Source organism: Falco punctatus (assembly GCF_963210335.1).
Source record: "Falco punctatus genome assembly, chromosome: 6".
NCBI lineage: Eukaryota > Metazoa > Chordata > Aves > Falconiformes > Falconidae > Falco > Falco punctatus.
In genome coordinates, this window is record NC_137585.1 from 26,428,549 (window position 1) to 26,451,890 (window position 23,342).

At 36.4% G+C, this 23,342-nt stretch overlaps 1 protein-coding gene across 4 annotated transcripts in view; it reads left to right on the top strand.

Annotated features, from left to right (window-relative positions):
* DNM1L (dynamin 1 like) overlaps positions 1-23,342 on the top strand; it is a 42,288-nt gene that overhangs the window by 14,679 nt on the left and 4,267 nt on the right. The window contains exons 3-19 of one of the 4 annotated variants that reach the window (XM_080392305.1): positions 3,031-3,069; positions 4,240-4,286; positions 5,387-5,458; positions 6,013-6,099; positions 6,897-7,059; positions 9,035-9,155; positions 9,768-9,899; positions 10,196-10,402; positions 10,600-10,720; positions 12,079-12,234; positions 12,343-12,432; positions 13,399-13,491; positions 15,056-15,112; positions 16,285-16,362; positions 18,664-18,831; positions 19,538-19,647; positions 22,109-22,268. In XM_080392305.1, the coding sequence (XP_080248431.1) occupies positions 3,031-3,069; positions 4,240-4,286; positions 5,387-5,458; positions 6,013-6,099; positions 6,897-7,059; positions 9,035-9,155; positions 9,768-9,899; positions 10,196-10,402; positions 10,600-10,720; positions 12,079-12,234; positions 12,343-12,432; positions 13,399-13,491; positions 15,056-15,112; positions 16,285-16,362; positions 18,664-18,831; positions 19,538-19,647; positions 22,109-22,268 (1,901 nt within the window). The remainder of the gene's footprint in view (positions 1-3,030; positions 3,070-4,239; positions 4,287-5,386; positions 5,459-6,012; positions 6,100-6,896; positions 7,060-9,034; positions 9,156-9,767; positions 9,900-10,195; positions 10,403-10,599; positions 10,721-12,078; positions 12,235-12,342; positions 12,433-13,398; positions 13,492-15,055; positions 15,113-16,284; positions 16,363-18,663; positions 18,832-19,537; positions 19,648-22,108; positions 22,269-23,342) is intronic. The other 3 variants (XM_080392307.1, XM_080392306.1, XM_080392308.1) reach the window with 3 other exon arrangements.

A 23,342-nucleotide genomic window follows, 5' to 3' on the forward strand; every position in this document is an offset into this window, starting at 1 on the left:
TTAGGAAATGGAAGAGAGGAAGGAACGTATGAATGGTCAGTTAGTAAATGTTTATAGGTTGGGTTTTTTTTTGTCCAAGATAGGAAGCCAAACATTGTTCAAATTCTGAACAGAGAGAACTGATGTGGAACACAGGAATATTTGATACACATCTGTTGCTTGCTAAATCAACGCTGTTTTGTCAGCTTTTTGCACTCTACTTCAAATAGGAATCTCTTACCCCTAGCTCCCAAACAGTGTGGTCTGCTTCCTTGTACTTAGCTTTGTAGAAGCACAAGAAAGAGCTTTAACTCAAAAGAGCTTGCCATCTAGTTAGCATCAAAGATGGAAAAAATGGTACAACATACAGAAGGGATTGGAGAATGTGCACATTTTTTCACAAGTTGGGGTTTATTTTTTTTATTTACAGAAAGAGGGCAAGGAAAGGATGAGTTGATGGGGGGAAAAAAAGAGTTCAGATGGTAGTCTGCTGCGTCCAAGAGCTGTGAAGTTATGGGAACTAGAAATCTAGGAAAACAGATAAGATTCTTCCAACTTTGCTGATTTTTATCCTTTTTAGTATTTGAGATGTTCTCATTGCCGTGCTGCAAGAAATTGTCTATGGTGGTAGCCTTTTGTGACTTTGAACAGCTTCTTTCTGCTCCAGATGTGTGTGAAGAACATTTCTACTGCTTTAGAAAGGGAGAAGAGAGAGAGGAATAACTGAAGTCAGTTAGCATTGTGCTGTATTTGAGCTTCTTAAAGGAGCATTGAAGCATGGGAGGCAACAAATAACCAATCCATGGAGGGCAGTCCTGAGAAAAATACCAGAATCATGTCTAGTTTTCCAGTATATTGGGAGTTTTTCAGGTCTTGCTTCGAGATACGAAAAGTGAGAAAAGGAAACAGACTGTTGCTTTATTCAGATGTGTTTTTTGAAGGGCAGGATTTGTTTGTTCTTAATAGCTGCTGGTTTAATGATTTCTTACAATCTGTAATACTTAATTTTATAATGACCAAAATGTCATATCTGCACACTTTTATCTAGCATTGAACCTCTAATGTAACTGAGTGATTAATTCACATGAAAGTTTTAGCAGGAAAGCTTTCAGAAGGTAACATAACCAGGAGAAGACTGATTTGCCAGTGAAATGAGTGATAAAAAAAATAGTTCTACATGTAAACCAGAACATTGCGTTGTTGCATGTAAGCTAATTAAAATATTTTCTCCTTCCCTTAAGCATTCTTGCATTTTGAATAATGCAAATCCTTCCTTCTTTCCTAAAACCTCCTTGCATTGAGCTATTGGGAAATTTTTCTCAAATATTAAAGGGGTGTTAGTACAGACTTCCTCAGAAGGGTGGGGCAAGAGTTTCCCTGCTGTATAAAATTTTATACTTTGACCAGATGAGATCTGTGCACCTTGGGAAACTGTGTTTATTCCTTAACTTTTTTTCCTCCTCTTTTTATGTGCACTAAGGCTGAGGTTAAGATAAAGCCATTTATCAGGGCTCCAATCTTCTCTTCGATGTAGCACAGAAAACTTGCAGCTTGTTAAAGCTTAAAAATTTTCAGTCCCCTTTGATCCATAGATGTTAACAAGTTAAAATGCAATGCCTCTGACTAGAATGCATCTTTGTTACATGCATTTTAAAAAGTTAATAGATTCTACTAAATCAAAACATTTCTTTATACGTAGAACTAAGCCTGGTACCTAGCTGCAAATTCCTGTGCCACCACAAAACCGTAATTGAAGACTAAACCATGTGTCCTAGGAGGACATCATCTCCTTAGGAGGGACATAACAGGAGAGTGCTTGGTCCTCTCCCAAATGTAATGGTGGCAGTATCTTGCTGTATCTTTTTCTTCCTCATTTTATACCTGTCTTTACTTTGCTAGATTCAGTTTTTAAGAGGGGATGAGCAATACAATCTTGAAGATACTGTAGTTTCTTCCCATATTTGCATTTTGCTTTATTTCCTCTGAACTGTAACTATACTAAACCTGTATAATAACTTGGAATTAATGAACCTTCTGTTCTGCGCTTATTTTGGAGACTGGTATGTAGTTTACCTGTTTACCAACCAAGACAAACTGCCTCCTAACAAGGGTTTCTTCATAGCTTATGCACCTGCAGAACAGTAAGGATAAAAGTAGGTTTTTAAAAAAACTTTTTCCTTAATGGTTCCAGTCCATCCAAATCAGCATAATTCTGTTGATGATAAACCTTTGACTTACCCACCTGAGCAAGACATTAAAATAACTCACCAGATGTGCTAGGATTTCCAAACTGATGAATTGATTGTTGCTGTGCTACTTGTGTTCTGTGCCAAACAGGCATGTGCCAAAAATGTATTCTCTTGTTTGTTTAGATTCTTGCACTTCCATGGTGCTGTACTGACATCATATAAAAATACAGAGTTGTAAAGTCATCAACCCTTCAATAAAAAGTTTTTTTTTTTTGTAATAGGATTTCCATAAATATTTTGAGAAAATCAGAAGTTGAGAATGGTGATAGCTAATATTGTCTCTTCTTAAATCTGTCTCAGAACTACTGTTTTTTTAATTGAGCATTAGAAATATTGATGCAAACCCTCAGATTTCTTTCCCATACAGTAGTATTACTTCCAGTGACATTAAAAAGGTTTCTTTACTCTTACTTGCTTGCCATGAGTAAATGATGAGAAACATACATTGCCAAAGAAGTTCAGCTTTGCAGAACTTGATGGTGCTGTTTTCTGTGTGCTCAGATAAAAATATTGTGAGCTGTTGGAATTAGATGAACAGCAGTAATAAAGTCATCATGAAGTAAACTTAGTTGTATAGAATATCTGATTAGTATGCATCATTTATCAGTGTTTAGTTAAGGTCTTATATCTGTGCATATTGTTAATGTTGTACATTCTCATCAATAGTAGAATAGCATGCACATCTGTCTGCATGCATTTGTGATCTTTGTAATATGTCTGGTACTGAAAGTTAATGAAATGCTATATTAAATATGATTACAAATTTTAAACATCATTCAATGCTGTTTCTCTTTAACTGCAGACCCTGCTACATGGAAAAATCCAAGACACCTTTCTAAAGGTTGCCTTTATCCACTTGCTTTTTCTCCCTATGCATAAAGTGCATGCTTATATACACTAGCCACGTACATTTCATGCCACTTTATGGCTGAATACACTTTTACTTTTACACTTTGCCTACTGTGTTGATTGATTATTTTGCTGAGCCTTGTTGTCTGGTTGATTTTTAGTTTTCTGACCTTGTTTGCATTAGAATGAGATGATTTTTGCTTTTCTTCTGTGCCGCTGCTGCCTCATAGAATTTCCTGCACTTTTAATTCCCAAATCCTTTAAAAAAATCTCTATTGATCTTGGATTTCAACTTGAGTGGAAAAAATGTTTTGAAAGATTACTTGATTTTAGGTAAGCAGTTGTTTGTCATATGTCCAGATTTCTTGTAGACTATTCTTCTAGAGCAGATTGCTGTATCGGGGAGCAGAGGGGAAATGACCACAAACTAAAAATTTGAAATTGACATTATCGCTAATACTTGGAAACCTAGTTGTGTAGGTGTGAGTATCTCACAATGTGACTCAGACTGCTGCCTGCACTATGAAGCAGGAATTGACTGAACCTCCTTTGCTGTTTCTGGGACTGCTCTTGAATAGCCCCCAAGTAATTCCAGACGTTAGTGGTGACTGACAAGAATTAAGATGTTTGGTCCTTGACAGATTTGGGAAGAGACATGTTCTCCTAAGACTTCATGGTTATGCAGAATTCTTACATATTTTCTGTTTGCTTGGTTTTGGTTTTACAGGTTTTTCTAACTTTTTCTTTCAGCTGTAATTTGATCTCACTTGCATGGTAAAAGAAAAGATGCTAAAAGGTGGTATTATTTTCAGGTTTTTAAAGCTATTGCTAATAATTCTTTTGTTTTCTGTTGCAAGCTGATATTTAATGGACTAGACCATTTCTGAAAAATGGTAGGATAACTAATTGGCTCAGTCACAATTAGGACCTTGTATAAGAACGACAAATTGAAGAGTCATGAGATGCAGTGTTTAAATAAGAAGAATCGTAAATACATTTGTACTGAGCTATTTAACATCTAATGGTAGAAAGCAGACTAATTTTTTTTTTGCTGCTTGGAAAAAAACATAGTAACATTGTAGTTTTCAACAAACAGGCTCTCGGAAAAATGTCCTTAAAACATCTGCTTCCTCTTCCTCACCTATCAACTCTTTGTTTTCAGAGATAGATGCTGAAGAGTGGGGTAAATTTCTTCACACCAAAAATAAGGTATGTTTACTCTGATAATTGAGTAGCATAGTCATAAATACACTATCATGTATATACTTAATTCTGTATCTCTTCCCTTGACTTTCTCAAAAAGGAGATTATTCTGTCTGCTATACTATATGCCAATATTGAGGATTTTCTGCTTTGGTTTTTGTGAGTAGAAAACTTCTGAAAACCTTCTTAAACTCAACACAAAGTTTATCAATGGTTGTTGTGTGGGGCATTGATTCTGCTGAGTTATTTATCTTAATCCTTTTTATGTCAATTTGTTCGTTATTGTGTGTGTGTGCGTGCATTGGTGAAATTAGAATGGACATTGCAAAGGCAAGGAAGTGTATAATCACAAGTTGTTTCAGTCCACTGAAGAATTGGCTACTTCAGAAACTTATAAAGCTGTGAAAAGGAAAGAAGAGCCTAATGCGCATCAGCAGCAAGAAGCAGAAACTCAGATGACCTAGGACTTCAATAAGAGAGTCAAAGTTTAGTTCTTTGCTTGAAGAAAGTAATCTTTTTGTTGGCAGATGAATTACTTAAGTGTTTGTTACTTTAAACTGATTTCCTCACCTGGGCAGTGCTAGAAATTGAAGGAGATCTAGAGACAAATGCAGAGGGAACTTGCGCAGGGGTAGCTCTGTGCCAGCTCATTTTGGATTGGTGGAAGGATAACAGTTTGGACAAGAGTGGAAGAATTTTTAAATGAAACTGTTCTTGTTCTTCTTCCTCTCCGAGATGAGAAGAAGTTCAGGCTACATGTTTATTAACTTCAAAAGATAGCATCCAGATTAGAAATGGAATTGTTTGAGATTGTCTTTAGGTGAACATTATTTTATACTTTGTCTGTTGTTGTTGGGGTAATAAATGCTAAAACTACCATTGATCAATAGATTAAATAACAAGATTCCAATTTCTGCAATTCTTAGCACTGATGATTGTTGCTAGCATTAGCTTAAGGGCGAATAGTCATTCTTAGTTTTTCTTGCCTTCTGTATACTTAGTTACAGAGTTTTTCACTGTCACTTGGAGAAGAGAGCATTATTTTGCAATTAGGTAGGTGGATGCTGTCCTTGATTTTTAAACAATTTTTTTCTTCTGTATTTCAGATTTATACAGATTTTGATGAGATTCGTCAGGAAATAGAAAATGAAACTGAGAGGATTTCAGGAAATAATAAGGTAAATGTTGGACTGTTCATCTTTCTCTTGGTATAGATTCTCTGCTGCTTAAAACTTTCTTAAACAATGTTGACAGAAGTGAAAAGCATTGAAGTATTCTAATGAAGAACACAATGCTGCTTGCTATCTTGAGTTTTTTTTTCGTTGTTCGTTTGATAAATTCAGCTAAAGAAAATGCAGAGAATTGCTGTTGGTTTAGTTCAAAGCTTCTGTAATAATAGTGCAAAACATAACATTTGAGCTAAACTTGCTTCCATTTTTCCACAAACATGGCTTTATCTGTAATTGTAAAATCGAGTTTTCTGTTCTTGCATGTCTATATAATCGCTGAAATAGAGAAGATTTTATACATTATACTGAGGGAGGGCTTCTTCCAAAGACAAAGGAATTGATTGACAGATGTGGCTGGCATTTGTTTTCCTTATCATGTAGTTTTAAGGTGTATGATGGAAGAAAGTTTTTCTAGTATGACACTACAGCTTTTGGTTTTCTGAAGGGTGCATTTAAATAATCCAGTACAGTGATTAATTTTTATTATTAATATATATTTCTAGGGGATCAGTCCTGAACCTATTCATCTTAAGATTTTTTCATCTAATGTTGTAAATCTGACTCTTGTGGATTTACCTGGAATGACAAAGGTAAGATGCAGAATGCTTTTCTTCTGACTGACTGTGAACAATGTATTTTGAAGCAAGAAGTATATGCTCACTCTTTGGAATTATTCAATATTGTTAGATAAACAGCCCTCCTCAGGTTTAAGTAGCTGGTTGTATAAATTTGAGATGTCACCATCTTCTGGTGTAAGATTTGGGTTTCTGGTGCTCTTCGCTGTTTTAAGAGGTAGCTTTGCTGAAGTTCTTCCTCTTTCTATATACAACTGAGGGACTGGAAGCATTGTGTGGGCTGCATGTTCCTTTTTTTAATCGAAGAGGTAGAAATTGAAGTTTCAAAGTTGTACTTGCAGATAGATGGGTAGTTGGCAAGGTTGAAAATGTTTCCCCCATTGCTTCTCCAGAAGTTGCTACGTGTATTTTATGTAAGAAGTTGTATAAAGTAGGATACAGTAGAAGAAATGTTCAAGTCCTGTTTGATCAGGTTTTATACTGATTTTCTGCAGCACGAAGATGACAAAATGACATCTTTCCCTGCCTGTACACACATATGCACCCTACTCTACCAGTTGTTCAGGTGGATCTCGGATACCACGCTGCCTTGACAACAATATCAAATAATTTGAATTGATTCTTATTTCTATGAGGTTTTAGTTCTTATACCTTGTAAGATATTTCTTTTCTTTCCTGTTTGTTTGTGAAGGGGGAAGGAAAGGACTGGAAAACTCTCTTATACTGTGTTATAGGGTATGAACTTTCAATGGGTGGTCTCACACAGGCATAAATGTACAATTTTGAACAGTTCTACGTTATTTTTTCTCTAGGTGCCTGTTGGTGATCAGCCTAAGGACATTGAACTTCAAATAAGAGAGCTAATCCTTCAATTCATCAGCAACCCAAATTCAATTATTCTGGCAGTCACAGCTGCTAACACGGACATGGCCACTTCAGAAGCACTTAAAGTTGCACGGGAGGTGGATCCAGATGGTAAGCAGCAGAAAATCTGGATCCTGTAATTCAACTCCTAAAATAAACTGAAGTCATTTGGGCAAAAAGTAGTAAGGAAAACAAATGTCACTGCATTTCTTAGAAAATACATTTATATTTGCTTAAAGACTTCCTGTTGCAGTTTCTGCAACTCAGAGAATGTTGTGATGAATTAGTATCTAATAGATTTCTGGCTTATGAACAGGCCAAATACCTATTTTAGTAGTCATAGGTGCCATTTCTGTTTCCAGAGTATTAAAATGGCATAAAATGGGTGTGTGTGTGTGTGTGTGTGAGATTTTTAGTAGTTTACATTAATCTGTTAGGATGGCTTCATGCTTTGTTGTCCCATGTTGGTTGTTTCTTTTAGTAGAGGAAATACACCATCCTGCAGCTAGTAATTGACTGTCTAGCTGTTAGTTTAAGTGACTGCTTCTAAGAATAAAATCAATATATACTGTCAGTATCCATGTTTGTGTCCTGCATTAATGTGATGGGACTGATTTGATTTAATCTAAAAAGAGGATTATGGTTTTGTATTTACCTTATGACTTTGAAACAGATCTGAAGTTACTGGTTGCATGGTTCTTGTTTATGCAAAGTGCTATTGGTATCATTGACTAATAAATGGCACTGTGTGATTTGAAATGATATGGAAGAGTATACTTAGAAAATAGGGATACTGAAATTAGGCTAAAATTTAGTGTTGGCATGCTTTACCCTCACATCTTTCTTCCCATGAAGTATAACATTTCTTGATTTGTTTCCAGACTCTGGTCTGTCTGCGTAAGCCTTTATGGATTCCATAGCCCCATAACCTCAAGGGAGAACCTCTTCAGGCAGGATTCTTGGTCCAGTTGTCCTGGTTCAAGGCAGCAGACCCTTTCCTTGTAATTTGCCCCTATAAAAATGATGAGCTGTGACTCTTGGATCACTTTTCAAAATTCTAAACCTTAAGGGTCTGGAGTGGCAGCTCATATTGCAGGTTCTGTAGGAATAATGGTATGTAATGAGAACTTGAAGTACTAAAGGTAGACTCTCTGACTTGCATTCATCTGAAAGTTTCAGGACCTGAAAACCTGCTGATTTTACTGAGGTAATTTTTAGACTCAGTAGTTTTTTGGTTTTTTTTACAGAGGTAATTTTTAGACTGGTTTATTTTTAGACTCAGTGTGTTATATTTTTAAAGAAAAAGTTCTTGCCACTTTTTTTTCAGACCCAAGAACCTGGAAAATATTAAGGTCTCGGATAAATCCTGTGCATGTTAGCTTACTTGTTTAGGTGTGCAATATTTACAGATTTAATGAATTTAGGTCACTTTGTCCTTCACAGTGTCCAGTATAAAGTTTAGTTTGAATTCAGAAAACATCGTCGCATATTGAATAAAAGTATGTTTCATTAGCAAAATTGAATCCCCTAAAGCTTTTTCAGTGGATGGATTTCAAGCTATTCAGTCTCCTGGGGCATTCAGCTATGTATTTGATGCACTGTGCTGGAAGTGTGCCTGTTGCCTTCTTTAGCAGCTTCTCCCGTGGGTAGTGGTATTTCAAATGCAGTTGCAAACAGATTGCCATTATGTCTGGTCCTGCATACATGCTAGAAATATGTTCAGTCCACTCACACTTGAGTCCCCTGCTTGTCTTACTGAGTGCTTGTGGAGGAGACTAAGTAATGCCTCTAACCTCACGTAGCACGCAAAAGTGTTTGTTGTACTGAGTAATGGCTCCTTTCAAACTGCGTGGTGCCTAAACCTTTTCCTTTAACCAGATCTGTGGGGGGAGCAGTACCAGCCAAATAATTATACTCCTGTTAATAAGGGACTGCAGATACACTAATAGAACATGTTCTTGTGCTGGTCTTTGCTGGTTTGCAGTGTCAAACTTCATGCAGCTGTCTGAGGAACTTTTTGAATGATGAGTTTTAGCTACCCTGGTCAAGACAAAACATCCCTGTGAGTGAGTTTTCCTTTTGGTAGGTCGAAGAACCCTAGCTGTTATCACAAAACTGGATCTCATGGATGCTGGCACTGATGCTATGGATGTGCTTATGGGAAGAGTGATTCCAGTCAAACTTGGCATCATTGGAGTAGTGAACAGGTTTGTCTGTGCACATTGATGCTATTTTCAGAACTTAATGTGAAGTAATGCTTTTGGCTTTTTTACCCATGAATATGTTTTTTTTAAGAATAAGGTGACGATGTTGAAATTAACTTCTGAATAAATGAGAAGCTTGTTGCTCACTTCTCAAAATCCTGTCCTTCCAGTCCTTCCACTCAACCAACTGCTAATTTAGAAAGGAGTAGGGACACTTCTGGAAGTGCACTTCTTTCTGCTCTTATTTTTTAGCTTGAGGGATGCCTGTGGTCAGCTGTTAATATTAGCACTGATCCACTACAGATGTTATGTTAGGCCTAACTGCAAATGGCTGTAGTACCTGTAGTACTGTTCATTTTATTTTTTTATTAGCCAGGTCAAATCTCATAGTTTTGATAAAAAGGTGTTGCTTAGTCTGTGTACAGCTGCTGTTCATACTGATTTGTTGACTATGCTGCACAGAACAACAAATAAACCCCTTTATTGTCTGAGGAAGATGTTAGGTGTGTAAAGCAAAAACCAGCTGTTAGATGTCCTGTCCAGAAAAGCAGAAGTGTAATTTTATTTTTACTTTGCATCTGTTAACTAGTGTGTAACTCTGCCTTTTAACTTCAGGAGTCAGTTGGATATTAACAATAAGAAGAGTGTGGCTGATTCCATTCGTGATGAGTATGGTTTTCTTCAAAAGAAGTATCCTTCCTTAGCCAATCGAAATGGAACCAAGTACCTTGCTAGAACATTGAACAGGTATTACGTATTAAGTAAAAGAAAATAAATGTGAGCTTTTAAAGATACTTTAAGCTATAAATTGGTGTTAGAAATATGTGTAAGCATCTATTTTTACCTTGCCTTTCTCTTTTGGTGATGTGCCGTGATACATTAAGGAAAACTCTGGTTCCAAATTCAGTTTCTGAATTTGCTGTTATTTTCCTGAGTAAATGTTTTCCTTTGGTGATTATTTTCTGTCTCTTCTCTGTTTTGCTGGAGATGATAAAGATGAAACTTTTTCTCCTTTCTAATGAGGGACTGTTCTCTATTTTTAGACTACTGATGCATCATATCAGGGATTGCTTGCCAGAACTGAAAACCAGAATCAATGTTCTAGCTGCTCAGTACCAGTCTCTACTAAACAGCTACGGGGAACCTGTTGAGGACAAAAGTGCCACCTTATTGCAGCTTATTACCAAATTTGCAACAGAGTATTGTAACACTATTGAAGGAACAGCAAAATACATAGAGACTTCAGAGCTGTAAGTACCAAATGGTTTTCTAGAATACTGACTGAGCAGTTAAGTGACCCAGTGGTTCTTGCAGGCCTTCATTGGCAATAGTACCGCACTGGAACGTAACATACTCAAAAATGTTTGGATACTAGTAACTGTAAAAAAGGTTTGCAATGAGAGCTCTTTTCTTGTTTGCTACTTCAGTTGTTGTTTTATTCTTTTAGGTGCGGTGGAGCCAGAATCTGTTACATTTTTCATGAGACCTTTGGTAGAACTTTAGAATCTGTTGACCCACTGGGTGGCCTTAACACAATCGATATTCTGACTGCCATTAGAAATGCTACTGTGAGTTGTTCTTCTGTATTTCTGTTATTGCTGTATGTTGGATCTGAAGATAAGGTTTCAACAAATTTGTGCTCCTTCAGTCCTGTGTATTAATAACCTCAGCTGAATGAGTTAATATGAAGAGGCTGAATCCTGCTTTTTGGTATTTTAAGTCAAAAAAATTACAATATCCACATTTGCAGCCATTTTCCTATATGGAATGAGTTTAAGGTGAATGCTTACCTCTCATTACTGTAATTTACAGGCTCAAATAAAGCTCAGGCCCACTTTGGCTGTGCTGAAGCTGTTATACATTACAGAAATGGTGATGGAAGACTGCCTCTGCATTTATTTTGCATTAAGCACTTCTCTTAGTTATGGAGACTCAGTATGAGATGTGTGGGCTAGGACACATTCAGATGTTTTAATCCTGTATAAGGGACATAACTCTTCAGTAGTTCAGTGTTTACGTGACAGATTTGGTTTCTTGTGAATATGGGAATTGGTGTTGCTAAGAATTAACAGAGGAAGTTCACTTTTAAATTTTGTAGTATATAGAATGTTCACTTCTTAGGGCTTGACTTTGGATGTCAAGCATGTTAGGTCTGCTTTTGTACTGTGTTCTGTTGGGTGTGGACAGACAGACAGGTTTCTGTAAGACCAGTAATTACTCAAACTTGGAGCACCTCAGGTACTTTGTAGCAATGATGTATGTGCGTGCTGTCACCCTTCTGTAAATGTAAAATAGCATTTAGTAACAGGAGAGGTGCCTTGTTTTTATGCGACATTGACGTCTTTGTGTTTCTAAAGCTCATTTGATTTAAAAAATGAAATTTCAGGTAGAAAATGTTTTATCTATAGCTAAGCATTGGTCTATATGGTCATAACTGAAATTATGCCAAACACTGTAATCAATTACACTGTAGTATGGTTATACTGAACAGGAACCCCACCTACCTTGCAGTAAGAACTGCATGCATAGGACTGTCAAATAATGGTAACTTTTCTCTCAGAAGTTAGGAAGAGAATGTCTTTGCTTTTATAATAAATTTCATTTAAACTCGGATCCACAACCGTGAAAAGAATTGTTCATAGTTGTAAGGAGTGACATTAGTAGGTAGAAATCTTCAAGAATTCTATAAGGATGCTGGTTAATTCTTATTTAACAAAGAGTTTGTCTTAAAGGTAACTTTCTGTTTTACAGCTTTTATATTTAAATATTCTTGTAACATATTTTTCTATTAAGACCTGTTCTGAGTGTTCTTTCGGGTGTGAGTACTGTGACCTGATTTATTCTGGCCTTCATCAGATACTACTCCTTAGAAATGCATATTGTTTTAATAAACAATTTAGTGGCTTTTTCTCTCCTTTTGAACTAGGGTCCTCGCCCTGCCTTGTTTGTTCCTGAAGTTTCATTTGAATTACTGGTAAAAAGGCAAATCAAACGTTTAGAAGAACCTAGCTTACGCTGTGTGGAGCTGGTTCATGAAGAAATGCAGAGGATTATCCAGCATTGTAGTAATTACAGTACACAGGTAAAAATGCATGTTTTAGGATTATGTTTGTAATTATTGGGCTTTTTTCCCTGCACTTCCCTAAAAAATTCTGGAAGTCTTATCAGTAAATTTTTGGTTTGTTTTTAGGAATTACTGAGGTTTCCTAAATTGCATGATGCCATAGTTGAAGTAGTAACCTGTCTTCTGCGTAGAAGGCTTCCTGTCACAAATGAAATGGTAATTTTCCATCTACTTGCTGGAAAAAGTGTGTGTTTTCTGGAGTCTCTCTTCATGCTTCTGTTTGCTCTGTAATGTTAAGAACCCAAGTTATTGAAGGAATCAATCTACAGGGTTTGAAACTTCTGTATTAGAAGATAGATCCATAAAAATGAAAGGGATGGGGGGAAACCATCTTCAGCTTATCGTCCCCTATTTTCCAATTTCACAAGAAGAGTTTTACCAAAACTGGGATTTAGCATCTCCTGGTCTTTCCGATATAGGTATATTTCCCTCCCTTGTATCAGAAGCTGTGTGTTTACTGTAGAGTTCAGGATGCAAAATTTAATGATGAAAATTAAATTATAGTCCTTATTCTGTGTGTTTCAGAGATAAAATCAACACAAATGGTCATTTTACTTGTAATGCCTTTTATATAGTGAGAACTAAAAATTCAATTTCTGTCTTCGAGTAAATTTATTTTAATATAAAAGTCTGCTTTGGGCTACTTATTTGGGGGGAAACAAAGTGTTTCAGTTATTGACTGCATATGTTTGATGTGAAAAGCAAAAATTGTTCTGTACATTCACTATCCCCCATAGAGAGCCATCCCTCGCTGGTTCAGATGTTGTTTGTGGCTTGTGGCTGAAGGTTGACTGTATAGCTCACTTCATTACTATACAGCTTACGCTCATTACATTGCTGAGTTTTGTTTATTTATGGCTGGAAAGCAGTTAGCTTAATCAGGCTAACAAGTTAAACTGATGTAACATCCAAAACTGTTGAAGGTCTTAATGTATTACAGTGAGTGAATGAACTGCATTCTTGCCCTCTGGATCAGAATTTTAATGTCTTTGGGGCAGTAAGAATGGTCATTTTTTTTTATGGACAGTTAAACTATGCTTTCTAGCTTCGTAGGTCATTGCTTTTCATTAGTATTAGATTTACTCACTGAATTTTTGAACTGTGAATGACATTGCATTGCAGGTTCATAATCTAGTGGCCATTGAATTAGCTTATATCAATACCAAACATCCAGACTTTGCTGATGCCTGTGGTTTAATGAATAACAACATAGAGGTAAGAAAGCCCATTCTCCTAGAAGTCTTTTGACTCCTTTAGGTAAGAGCCTAAATAATTGGTAAAAGAACAGATGCTTCATTTTCTTTCACTGAAGCACGGATCTACATTTTGAAGTATAAAACTGTGATATATTAAAAATACGGTCTATACTCTTAGCATGTGATCTGTTGATTTCTTAGATTTATATTGCATATGATTTTCACGAACAGTGGTTGATATTTCACTGAAAACAGTTGTGCCTGTATTTCTGTCTGGAAGATAAGATGAGCACCTAACTGAGTATTGGCTAATGAAATGAAATTTTCAGAAGAGAAACTAGATAGTTGTGAAATACTCTTTAATGTTACAGTAACTACATTTTGTCTCTGACAATGTATCAATAGCTATAATGTTCCTCTCTTTTATGAAAGGATAATACAAGTATTGTTTTCTCTGTTGAGGTCCTAATTTTTGCTTCCCTTTGGCATTGTTCCTGAGTCTCTGTGTTACCACGCTTCCATCTCCTTAAGACAGTTTTCTCCATCATTCCCATAAGTCTTTTACAATTTCAGTAGTTTTCCTGTTTTTCAAGCCCAGCTTTGATTGATAATACTTGTTGCTGTCATTGTCCTAGAGAAGCAGTTGTTCTACAACTGATCTGCTCAGTTCTTTCTTGCAGTCTGATTTTGTTGCAGTACTTTGTCCATCTGGCTAAGAGTTCGCTAAGAGTTCTTGTGTTCCCGTGCTTGTCCAGTATTCTTTCACAGTAATGTTCTTTTTTTGAATGCTTACATTATCATTTCTGCTCTTTAGTTTTAAGCTTCTACTTTCTTCTATACGCAAAATTTGTGTTGACTGGGTATGCAATTGAATTTGCCTTGGTAGACTGCTCTTGAATCTAGTTCAGAAACAATGTGTGTGTGACTGCCGTGACTAAAAAAAATAGGACTTTGTGAAGTTGAACATACGTGATTATTGTATTATTGAGTGTTACTTAAACTAGCTCTTTCCCAACATTTTCCTAAACAGGACATTGAAATTTTTGAAGAAACAAAGCAAGTAAAAAACATCTTATGCTTATTCAGTGGACAATTCTTAATTTCAAGAAAAAATCAGATCTTTGTCCTGATTGCTTTAAATTCTAGTTTGCTATAAAGTGAATTCCGCCACCTCCTTCTCCCTTTTGGGCCAATCATGGTTAACTGTGCTGGCCACAGAATCAAATCCTTTTGGTTACTTCAAAGATTTAAAGCTTAATGAAGGCTGTAGGGCCCTCACTATGCTGAGCCAAACTGTCTAGCTTTGAATTTGTTTTTTAAAGGCTCTAGTTTTGATTATGGAGAGCATTGCAAAAAGTTTAGCAGAAGTTTTTATGTTGGGAATTTACTTCTAACCAGGTAATCAGAGTAGTTTTATCCACGTAATTGAAGTTCTCATAGGATTGTATTATGGCTATACGACACTGGATGAGAAATTACTAGTGTTTGTCTCAAAAATGTAAGTTATCTGTAAAATATGAATCTTGCACATGTCTTGATATAGAGTAATACATAACTGAGGTCTTGCTGGGTTGTTTTTAAAGGAACAAAGACGTAACAGGTTAGCCAGGGAATTGCCTTCTGCCGTGCCACGAGACAAGGTAAGTAAATGTAGATTTCTGTTGATTCATTCATTTAAAGTTTAATGCATTCTTCTTTGATCCAATCTTAAGTATTGGAAACGTCAATATGCTGTGCTAGTAACAGTCTTGGGAGCTCCCAAGTATTGACTGACTTCCTTCAGTTTCATAAGATGAAGTAGAACGTTACCGTCTTCTAAAGATGCAGTTTTTGGCAGGTTTTATATCTGGGATTTCTGAAAACTTGCATGTAAATTTACATTAATATTACAATTATTTCTTGAATGTCATTTGAGGAAAGGCTTAAAATGCCTGCAGATGTTAAAGAAGGAGTCAGAACATGCATGCTTAAATTTATGGCTGAGACTGATTTCAAAACAAACAGGTGATTTAAATTCAATGAACCAACATAGTGACTTGGTGGTTGGTGGTTTATTTTAAAATTATTCTTAAAACTGCAGTTTATTGCAGTCTCAATTACTTTGGGAGAAGATGGTGGAGGTGGCATTTTCAATTGACCGTCATGATCCAGTCATGTGTTCTATCTCTGGAGCTTGCTTAGTTTTGCCAGGTTTGGGGATTAGTTCAATGACAAGTACGTACCTGGGTGGAAGAACCAAGTGTCATGGAAAACATTGCCTGGCTGTAGAAATGAATGGTCTGACACTCAGATGGAATTCTAGACAGTTAGATATTTAAAATATGTGAAGTATTCAGAATCCAAATATACAGAATATAGTTTAAACTCCTCACAGGTTGTAACAAGAGTTACTACAGCTGATAGAAATTGATTCATTAAGTTTGTTAGCTTAAGAAGTGAGACTAAGTTCCAGAATGGATCTACTGCCTTTAATCCGTGGAAGCCAACTGGTGGATGAACTGTGAATTTAAGGTAGCCATCTAGAGATCGCTTTCAGTGATCTTTGATCCTTCTCTTTCATTGGCTTCATATTTATGTCATCAGTATAGGAGTTGAAATAAAATTGAAGGCCAGATAAATGCAAAGTCTCTTCACTGTCTTGGAGATGCTTTTTTCTTTTTTCTACTTACATTACTGTTTTGGTTACAAATTTAAAATATTTTCTGGATTTTTAAAGATGCTAGTAAAAGTGTATAAAATTTGCTAGGTAGATTTGGTGGTCTTCAGTTGAATTCTTCCCCCTCCCCCTCCCTGCATTTTTTACCTTCCTTAGTCTACTAAAGCTCCAGGTGCATTGCCACCTGCTTCCCAGGAGACTGTTACTGCTGCTTCTGCTGAGGCTGATGGCAAGGTCTGTCTTGATTATTTTTTTTTTTCTATAAGCACTGCATGTACATTTCTGTTGTGGTGAATCGCAGATAGTACGGAAAGCAGTTTGTTTAGTGCTCTGTCACTGGCACAGCATGCCCTACACAGTATAGACTGTGTCACTGCTGACACCAGTATTTGCAGTGACAGGTAAAGCTATGCCATTAGGTGGCAAAGTCACTGCTTTCTGTTTGAACTCTTGGTTGCAATGTGTTGTGATGCAAGTATGCAGCATAATTTGCCTCAAACAATAGTCAATAGATTGTTTGGTGCAACAATGTTGTAATCAAAAGTGTCCAGCATGGTTGTTAAACTGCATGTTTTTAATGTGTTGACAGTTAAAGAAGGAGGACAGAAGATAAGCTAAAAATGTGAGTTTCCTGCTTCCTGCAGGGAATCTTTATAGGCTCTGTTCAGACTGAACCTCCTTTTCATTGTTTCACATAATCGTTCAATCCTTGGTTTACTTATAATTGTGAAATGTATTTTACAGTGTTTTTTTACACTTCAGGTGTGCTGTCTCTTATGTTAAAATAAAGCTCGTTACTGTAAAGACTTTTTTTGCTAATTGCTTTCACTTGGAGTCAGAAAAGATGGGTAGTCACAAGTTTGTGTATTAAGAGTACTGAGAGGACTTATGCTTTCTGCTTCATTGCATATGCACATTCAGCTTCTAGTGCAAAGCTGCCATTTCTGTCCTGAACAAAGTAGTTTAAAAATCTAGTCAGTGGTAGATTTTTAACTAGTATTTTCTCAAGAGTTTTAGATACAGTTGCGATATGCTGCAGACATTAAAAAGAAGTCAAGAGCTACTGTGAGGATACTGTTGTGACTTAAGAAGTTGCAGGAAGCTGCCAAATTTGATTTAATTTGTGTTTCCCACAAAACCTGTTCTTTATCAGATGGTACATAACCCAACACTTTTTCTTAGGAAATAATGTAGCTTTGTTTCTGAAACTACTTCGGAGATACAGCAGGCTCCATAGTAGTACTGAATGAGAGTGCCATAAGGATTTTTGCTATTTTGAATGGCTGTCTTGCAGTCCTAAGTAATGTAATGGAGCATTTCTCATCAATGGTTCTCTCTTATTAGCAGAAGCTGATTTGAATTCTTGTAGTGTATTTTTTTACAGCACCTCTGAACAGTTGTGCAATTCTAGTAAAATTTCTGATGTGGACAGTTTATCTGAGTTTCTTCCTACTATGCAACTGTTGGTATTCTGTTTGCCATGCTTTCTTTCTCACTCCTTTTTTTTTAGACTCAAGATCAGCCTGTGGTGTTTCAATTGTAAATGCAATAGATAAATTTAGCTTATTTCCTCCTATATCCAAAACAAGACATAAGTAGTAGTAGTTTAGAGCTTTGTATGACTTCAAATGTTTTTCAAACAGCAATAGATTTTAAAGCACGGTAGTACATAGGTACTAGGCTTATGGAAAGGTACAAAATAAAAAGCATTACTGTTCCACATAAAAATAAACTGTTTTGGTGTTTTTTAATGCTGTTAGTACGTGATGGATGATGCTATCTACTAATACTTCTTTGGTCCAGTCATTCCTAATATTTAAGAGTTGGATGTTACGTCCTTTTGTCAGGAGATTACTGAGTCATTCTTTGTCTGGCACTTCCCAGAAACTGATCCTCTTTTCCAGAGGATGGAGATTTATTTTTCTAGTTTGATTTGGTATAAAAAAAGCCCTCCATAAATTGAGATCTGACAGCACAAATATGTTTGTAGCTGTAGTACCTGGAAACATAAATGTGCATATTTTTAAGCTGTTATTGTAAGAAACTTCAGTTCATACTTAAATAAATACAATATATAATATAATAAATAAACTTAAATAAAATACCAAAGAATTTAAATTCAAGTTTTCTAAGAGCTGTGGTTATCTTCAAAACATACTTTCAGATCCTGATAGTATAGGTTGTACTGCTCCAGGGATGTATGGTAAAAGCGGTAAAAGCCAGATGATTCAGGAAGACCATTCTGTATTTCAGAAGTGCTGGGAGGCTTCTCTGTGTGTCATTTTCATACCATTATTAGGAAGAATACAAGTTTTAAAAGCTTTCGTTTTACTGGTACTTTGTGTCAGCTGTAAGCAGCAAAGAGAGAACAAAGGTGGAAAATGTAAAGAATAGAATAAAGGGAATATACATATGAAGATCTCATTTTTATTGAGTCTTAACCTATAGCTCAGTAATAGTAGATTTGATCAGATACTGCTTTGCCATGCCCAACTTCTAATTCTCCAACATTTCTTCATTGTGCTGTTTGTGCAGGCTGCTCCTGGGCCAGGAGATACATCTCAGGAGCCTGGAACAGGCAACTGGAGAGGAATGCTGAAACCCTCAAAAGCAGAAGAGGTATCGACAGAGGAAAAATCCAAGCCAGCTGCAGCCCTGCCTGCTAGTCCTCAGAAAGGACACGCTGTAAACCTATTAGATGTGGTGAGTATTGAAAGGCAGATGCCTCCCCTTTGTACTTCAGGCTCAGGAAAGAAAACACCTGAATTCCAGATCTTGTAACTTTGCTAATATATGATATCTTTCTAAATAATTACCATTATAGGGACAGGGGGCTCTAGCCAGTCTCTTCTACTTCCTTCTTGCCCAGTCCTTCATCTTCTTCCCCACCCCTCCAGTTCCAGCCTATGATTTGGGATAACTGGCTTCCTTTCACAAGTTACTGTGCAAGTGAACTTCTTGTCTAGATCACTCTTTGTATAGAAACAAATCTCAGCTCATGTCTCAACTCAAATTCCTGCTCTTTTTTTGCTGAAGTTGGCATTTTTATATTAAATAATCATTAAAGAAGAAAAAAAACCACTTAAGTTAAAAATAGATGGAGACCCTTTCAGTGTTTGGAAAGCTTAGTTCCTTTAGTGAGCTTTTAAAAAAAAAATAAAAGAAAAATTAGTAGTGATGTCCTGTGACCTTTGTCTTACAGGTCTGGATTTTGGCATGTCTCTAATTTTATTTCTGAAAAACTAGAGGTTTGTTTAAAGAGAGGTTACATCTATCAAACTGTCAGACTCAAAGAGCAATAGTTTATTTTAGACTACACAGCTTGAGTTTTATTTACTTATATAAATGAGCAGAATTAGTAAACTGAGATTGGTGGTTTTGCTTTGTTTTTTTTTTTATTTTTACATAGCCTGTACCCGTTGCACGCAAACTTTCTGCCCGTGAGCAACGAGACTGTGAAGTGATCGAACGACTTATTAAATCTTACTTCCTTATTGTCAGGAAGAACATTCAGGACAGGTAAAATAAAACTTTCTAGAAATGTTTAAGCCATACAAATGTTGTGATATCTCAAGAGTAATGTATATAATCTTGTTATTTTATCATGTTTGTATGTTTGTAAGCAGAGAGAAAATACAATTATTTTTTTTAGAAGGGGCAGCAGCAGTAAAACTTGACCCATCACAGAATTAAGCAGCACTTGTTTTTTCTACTGGCTTGAGTTCTGTATTAAGTACAATGTTGAATTAATTAATTAGGAGATGCTTTTCTGGAGGATACTGCAATTCACATTGATGATGTGCAGCAACTAACTGGAATAAACTCTAGGTGCTGTGTAGACCTGACAGAACTTAGCTTTGCCATTCTGTTATTTCAAATGGGAAGGTGGAATAGAAACTACTGTGGCTAATATTTCTAGTACCGTAAGGATGGAAATGGCAGAAAAGTGATGTTTCTGCTGTGGGCAACTATGACAAATGCCTTTAAAGTTGTGCTTAAAAATTGTCATACCTTTTTTTTTAAATGAAGAATGATGTAAAACTTCGCTTTGCTTAAGTCTTTGTGGAAAGATGTAGCATTTTATATATATACACATATATGCACACACACATATGAATGAAAGTTGGGGGAAATACAGGTATCTGGAAACTAGAGTTTAGAGCAAATTAATGAGCTTATAAAAGTTTTATTCTATCCAGTAAACTGATATTCTCCTCAATAAAATTTTTAGTTTTTCATGGCAGGGAATTGCCTTGCTTACCTTAATTACTGCAGTGTCAGTACTAGTAGCGTTACCTCCTTGCATACTCTAAATGATCCCTTCACATTCTTTGCAGTAAATAGGCATACATGAGGAAATAAATAAAATGCTATCTTAGGAATTATAGATTTGATTTATTAGGACATTCTCACCTAATTCAGAAATATTTTTAGGAGATACCTCTCAAAGATGGTACTCATGTCCATCCCATATACCTGAAGAACTAATTCAGGCTCTTTCTTGGATGGTTTGGATGGTATCTGTACATACACAGCTTTGAACCAGTTTTGGGTTGCTTTCACTCTTCTAGCCAGGTGACTTCCAAAATATTCTAGGCTTCTTTCCTAAGCTTCCTTTTGGTAGAACTTGCAATGTATTGGCTTGAAAGGGGTATGTAAACTAAATTACTTGAGTACTAATAGATGTATACGGTCTCATGATGATTTTCCAGAAGTCTTCCCACAACTGGCTAGTAAAGAACCACAAAGCAGCAAAATGTAGTAGTGGGAAAATTCCCAGACAAACTTGGGAGTATGATTCCAAAAGCTCAGATGTGTTGATGGATCTTTGTTGATCTTGGGTCTGGCTGTTTAGATTCGCATGACCCTTGTCAAGTTAATTCTGTAGTGACAGTTGTAGCACTGAGCAAAAACTCTTGATCTGCCCATGAAAACTATTTTGGTTTAAATCTAGGGCTATGGGCACATGGGAAGAGTGATGTGGTCAGTACTTATGGAGTCAGAACTGATCATATGTCAACTCCCAGTCTGCTTTAGTTGCAAAATACTGATGCTAAGAATTACACCAACAATGTTGTCTTAATGGACGTTGTATTTCTCAGCTGGGAACAACCATCAGTATTTTTATTGTCAGGTACTGTCACTCTGATGAAATAACCTGAGGTGCACTAATTCAATTTTTGATTCTGTGTTCATATCCTCAGATTCTGGTACTGTGTTAGTATGATGAGTTTACCAATACTCATGTAAATATTTTCCCCCACTCTTTCAGAAAAGTACTGCTACACATATCCTAAGTCCCAAAGAAAATCAGGTTCAGCTATATTCAATACTTTGAATATTTTTTAAGGAGGCTTAGTGGCATGGAAATCAGCTAAGACAGTGGCTGCTTGTTGCCTTACAGATTCTATAGTGTCCTTCTGATGGACTGTTCTTGAGTCTTACTGGTTGCTGCCTGCCTCCATTCCAGACAAAGTCACACTTAAACTCTATTTGCACCTTAAGTTGCTCTCATGTTATGCTCTCTGATAATAGAAATAATATGGCCCGTGTTTGAACAGTGATCCTGTTTTCAGTTCATCTGCTAAGTAAGATCAGATATATGAACTCTTTCCTTTATCATTCACACATTAAAAATTATTTTAGGGTTAAAATACTTAGCTTTTCATCATGGCTAGCAGAGTGGAGACTCAGGTTGGCCTCTAGTGAGCAAAGTAATTTATTCTTATTTTACTTTTTACACTGTATATTCATGTTCTTAACAATGGAGCTATCCTATTTGGAAGAAATTTAACAGCTCTTAAATTGTACAAGGTTCTGCATTTACTTGAGAGAAAAGGGGTTTTTATTTATGGTCATGGTAGATTCATGGTAGTTTAAGCCAAGGTTGTGTAGCTGTTTGCTCACACTGCATTCTTCAGTCTAGGGCAGACCTGGCTTTGAATAATTCTTTCTGAAGAAACAGTCTTTGTGCTTGCAGTGTGCCAAAGGCAGTGATGCATTTTCTGGTGAACCACGTGAAGGATACTCTTCAGAGTGAGCTGGTAGGCCAGCTGTATAAATCCTTGTTGCTGGATGACCTTCTGACGGAATCTGAGGACATGGCACAGCGCAGAAAAGAGGCAGCTGACATGCTAAAGGTATTAAAAAGATCAGGAGCTTGTGGGAGTAGTTAATTAAATTGAAACCATATAAATGTGAGATTTTTGGAAAACTTGCCTTCAGTTTTTACTTTGCTGCTTTTTAAGAGTACGCCAGTCTATTTTCTCTCTGCTAGAGGAATTAAAAGCAGTATGTGATCAGAAAGTATTACATGGATTGAGTACTTGGGAAGACGTGTCTTAAACGGTATTTTGGGTGTAAAGCAGAAGCTGTAATCTGGTGTTATTTTCAATTATACATTTGGTTTTAATAATTTGCTTTTATTTAACTTCATAGTGTTCAGCAGTTCTCTTTTGGGGGATTAAGCTTACAGTGTTTTAAATGCTGTTCATCTGTATGCTTCACACAGAGCCTGCTGGCCAGTGGCAGGTGTATCTAAGACAGTACCCTGTAATGTGAACACTGGGAGTGTTATGACTTACTTATGATGACCTCATCTGTATCACAGTGCATTTGTGACATGTCTGTGCCGGAGAACTCTTCGTTTCTTCATTGTTCAGTTATGTGGTATATCAGTGTCTGCATCAGCTGCACCAGAAATATGCCACTTTGCATTCAACTGCATAGAAGAGTTCCTCTGCCCATTCATCCCATTGACTGAAGAAGTAGCAAGAAGTGCTTCTCTCCTATATGCAGCGTGGTCAGACACTGCATGTTTGAGAGACGATACCCAGAGATACTGCTTGTCGAAGACCAACTGCAGCAAATTTAATCTTTGTTATCATATGATCAACATTCGAGTGAAGGGAATGGTCTGCTAACAGTCTTTGAAACTATAAACTTCATAGGGCCAAGCTCATAACTTGGATTTCTCCAAAATGAAGTAAGAATTTAAATAATGTTTAGTATTAGCTGGTATTCAGTGCTTTTAATTTTGCAAAGTGTGGCAGGCTAGACTGTAATGAGTACATCAGAATGCTGAAAGTGATACAAAATAGGTGCAATTTCTCTTATTTTGAGGAAGGTTTAAAGCATTAAAACAGTGTGTGATGAAAAAGTCTGCCCTTCTTGAGCATTTATTTATAAATACAAAACGTTAAGACAAACAGGTG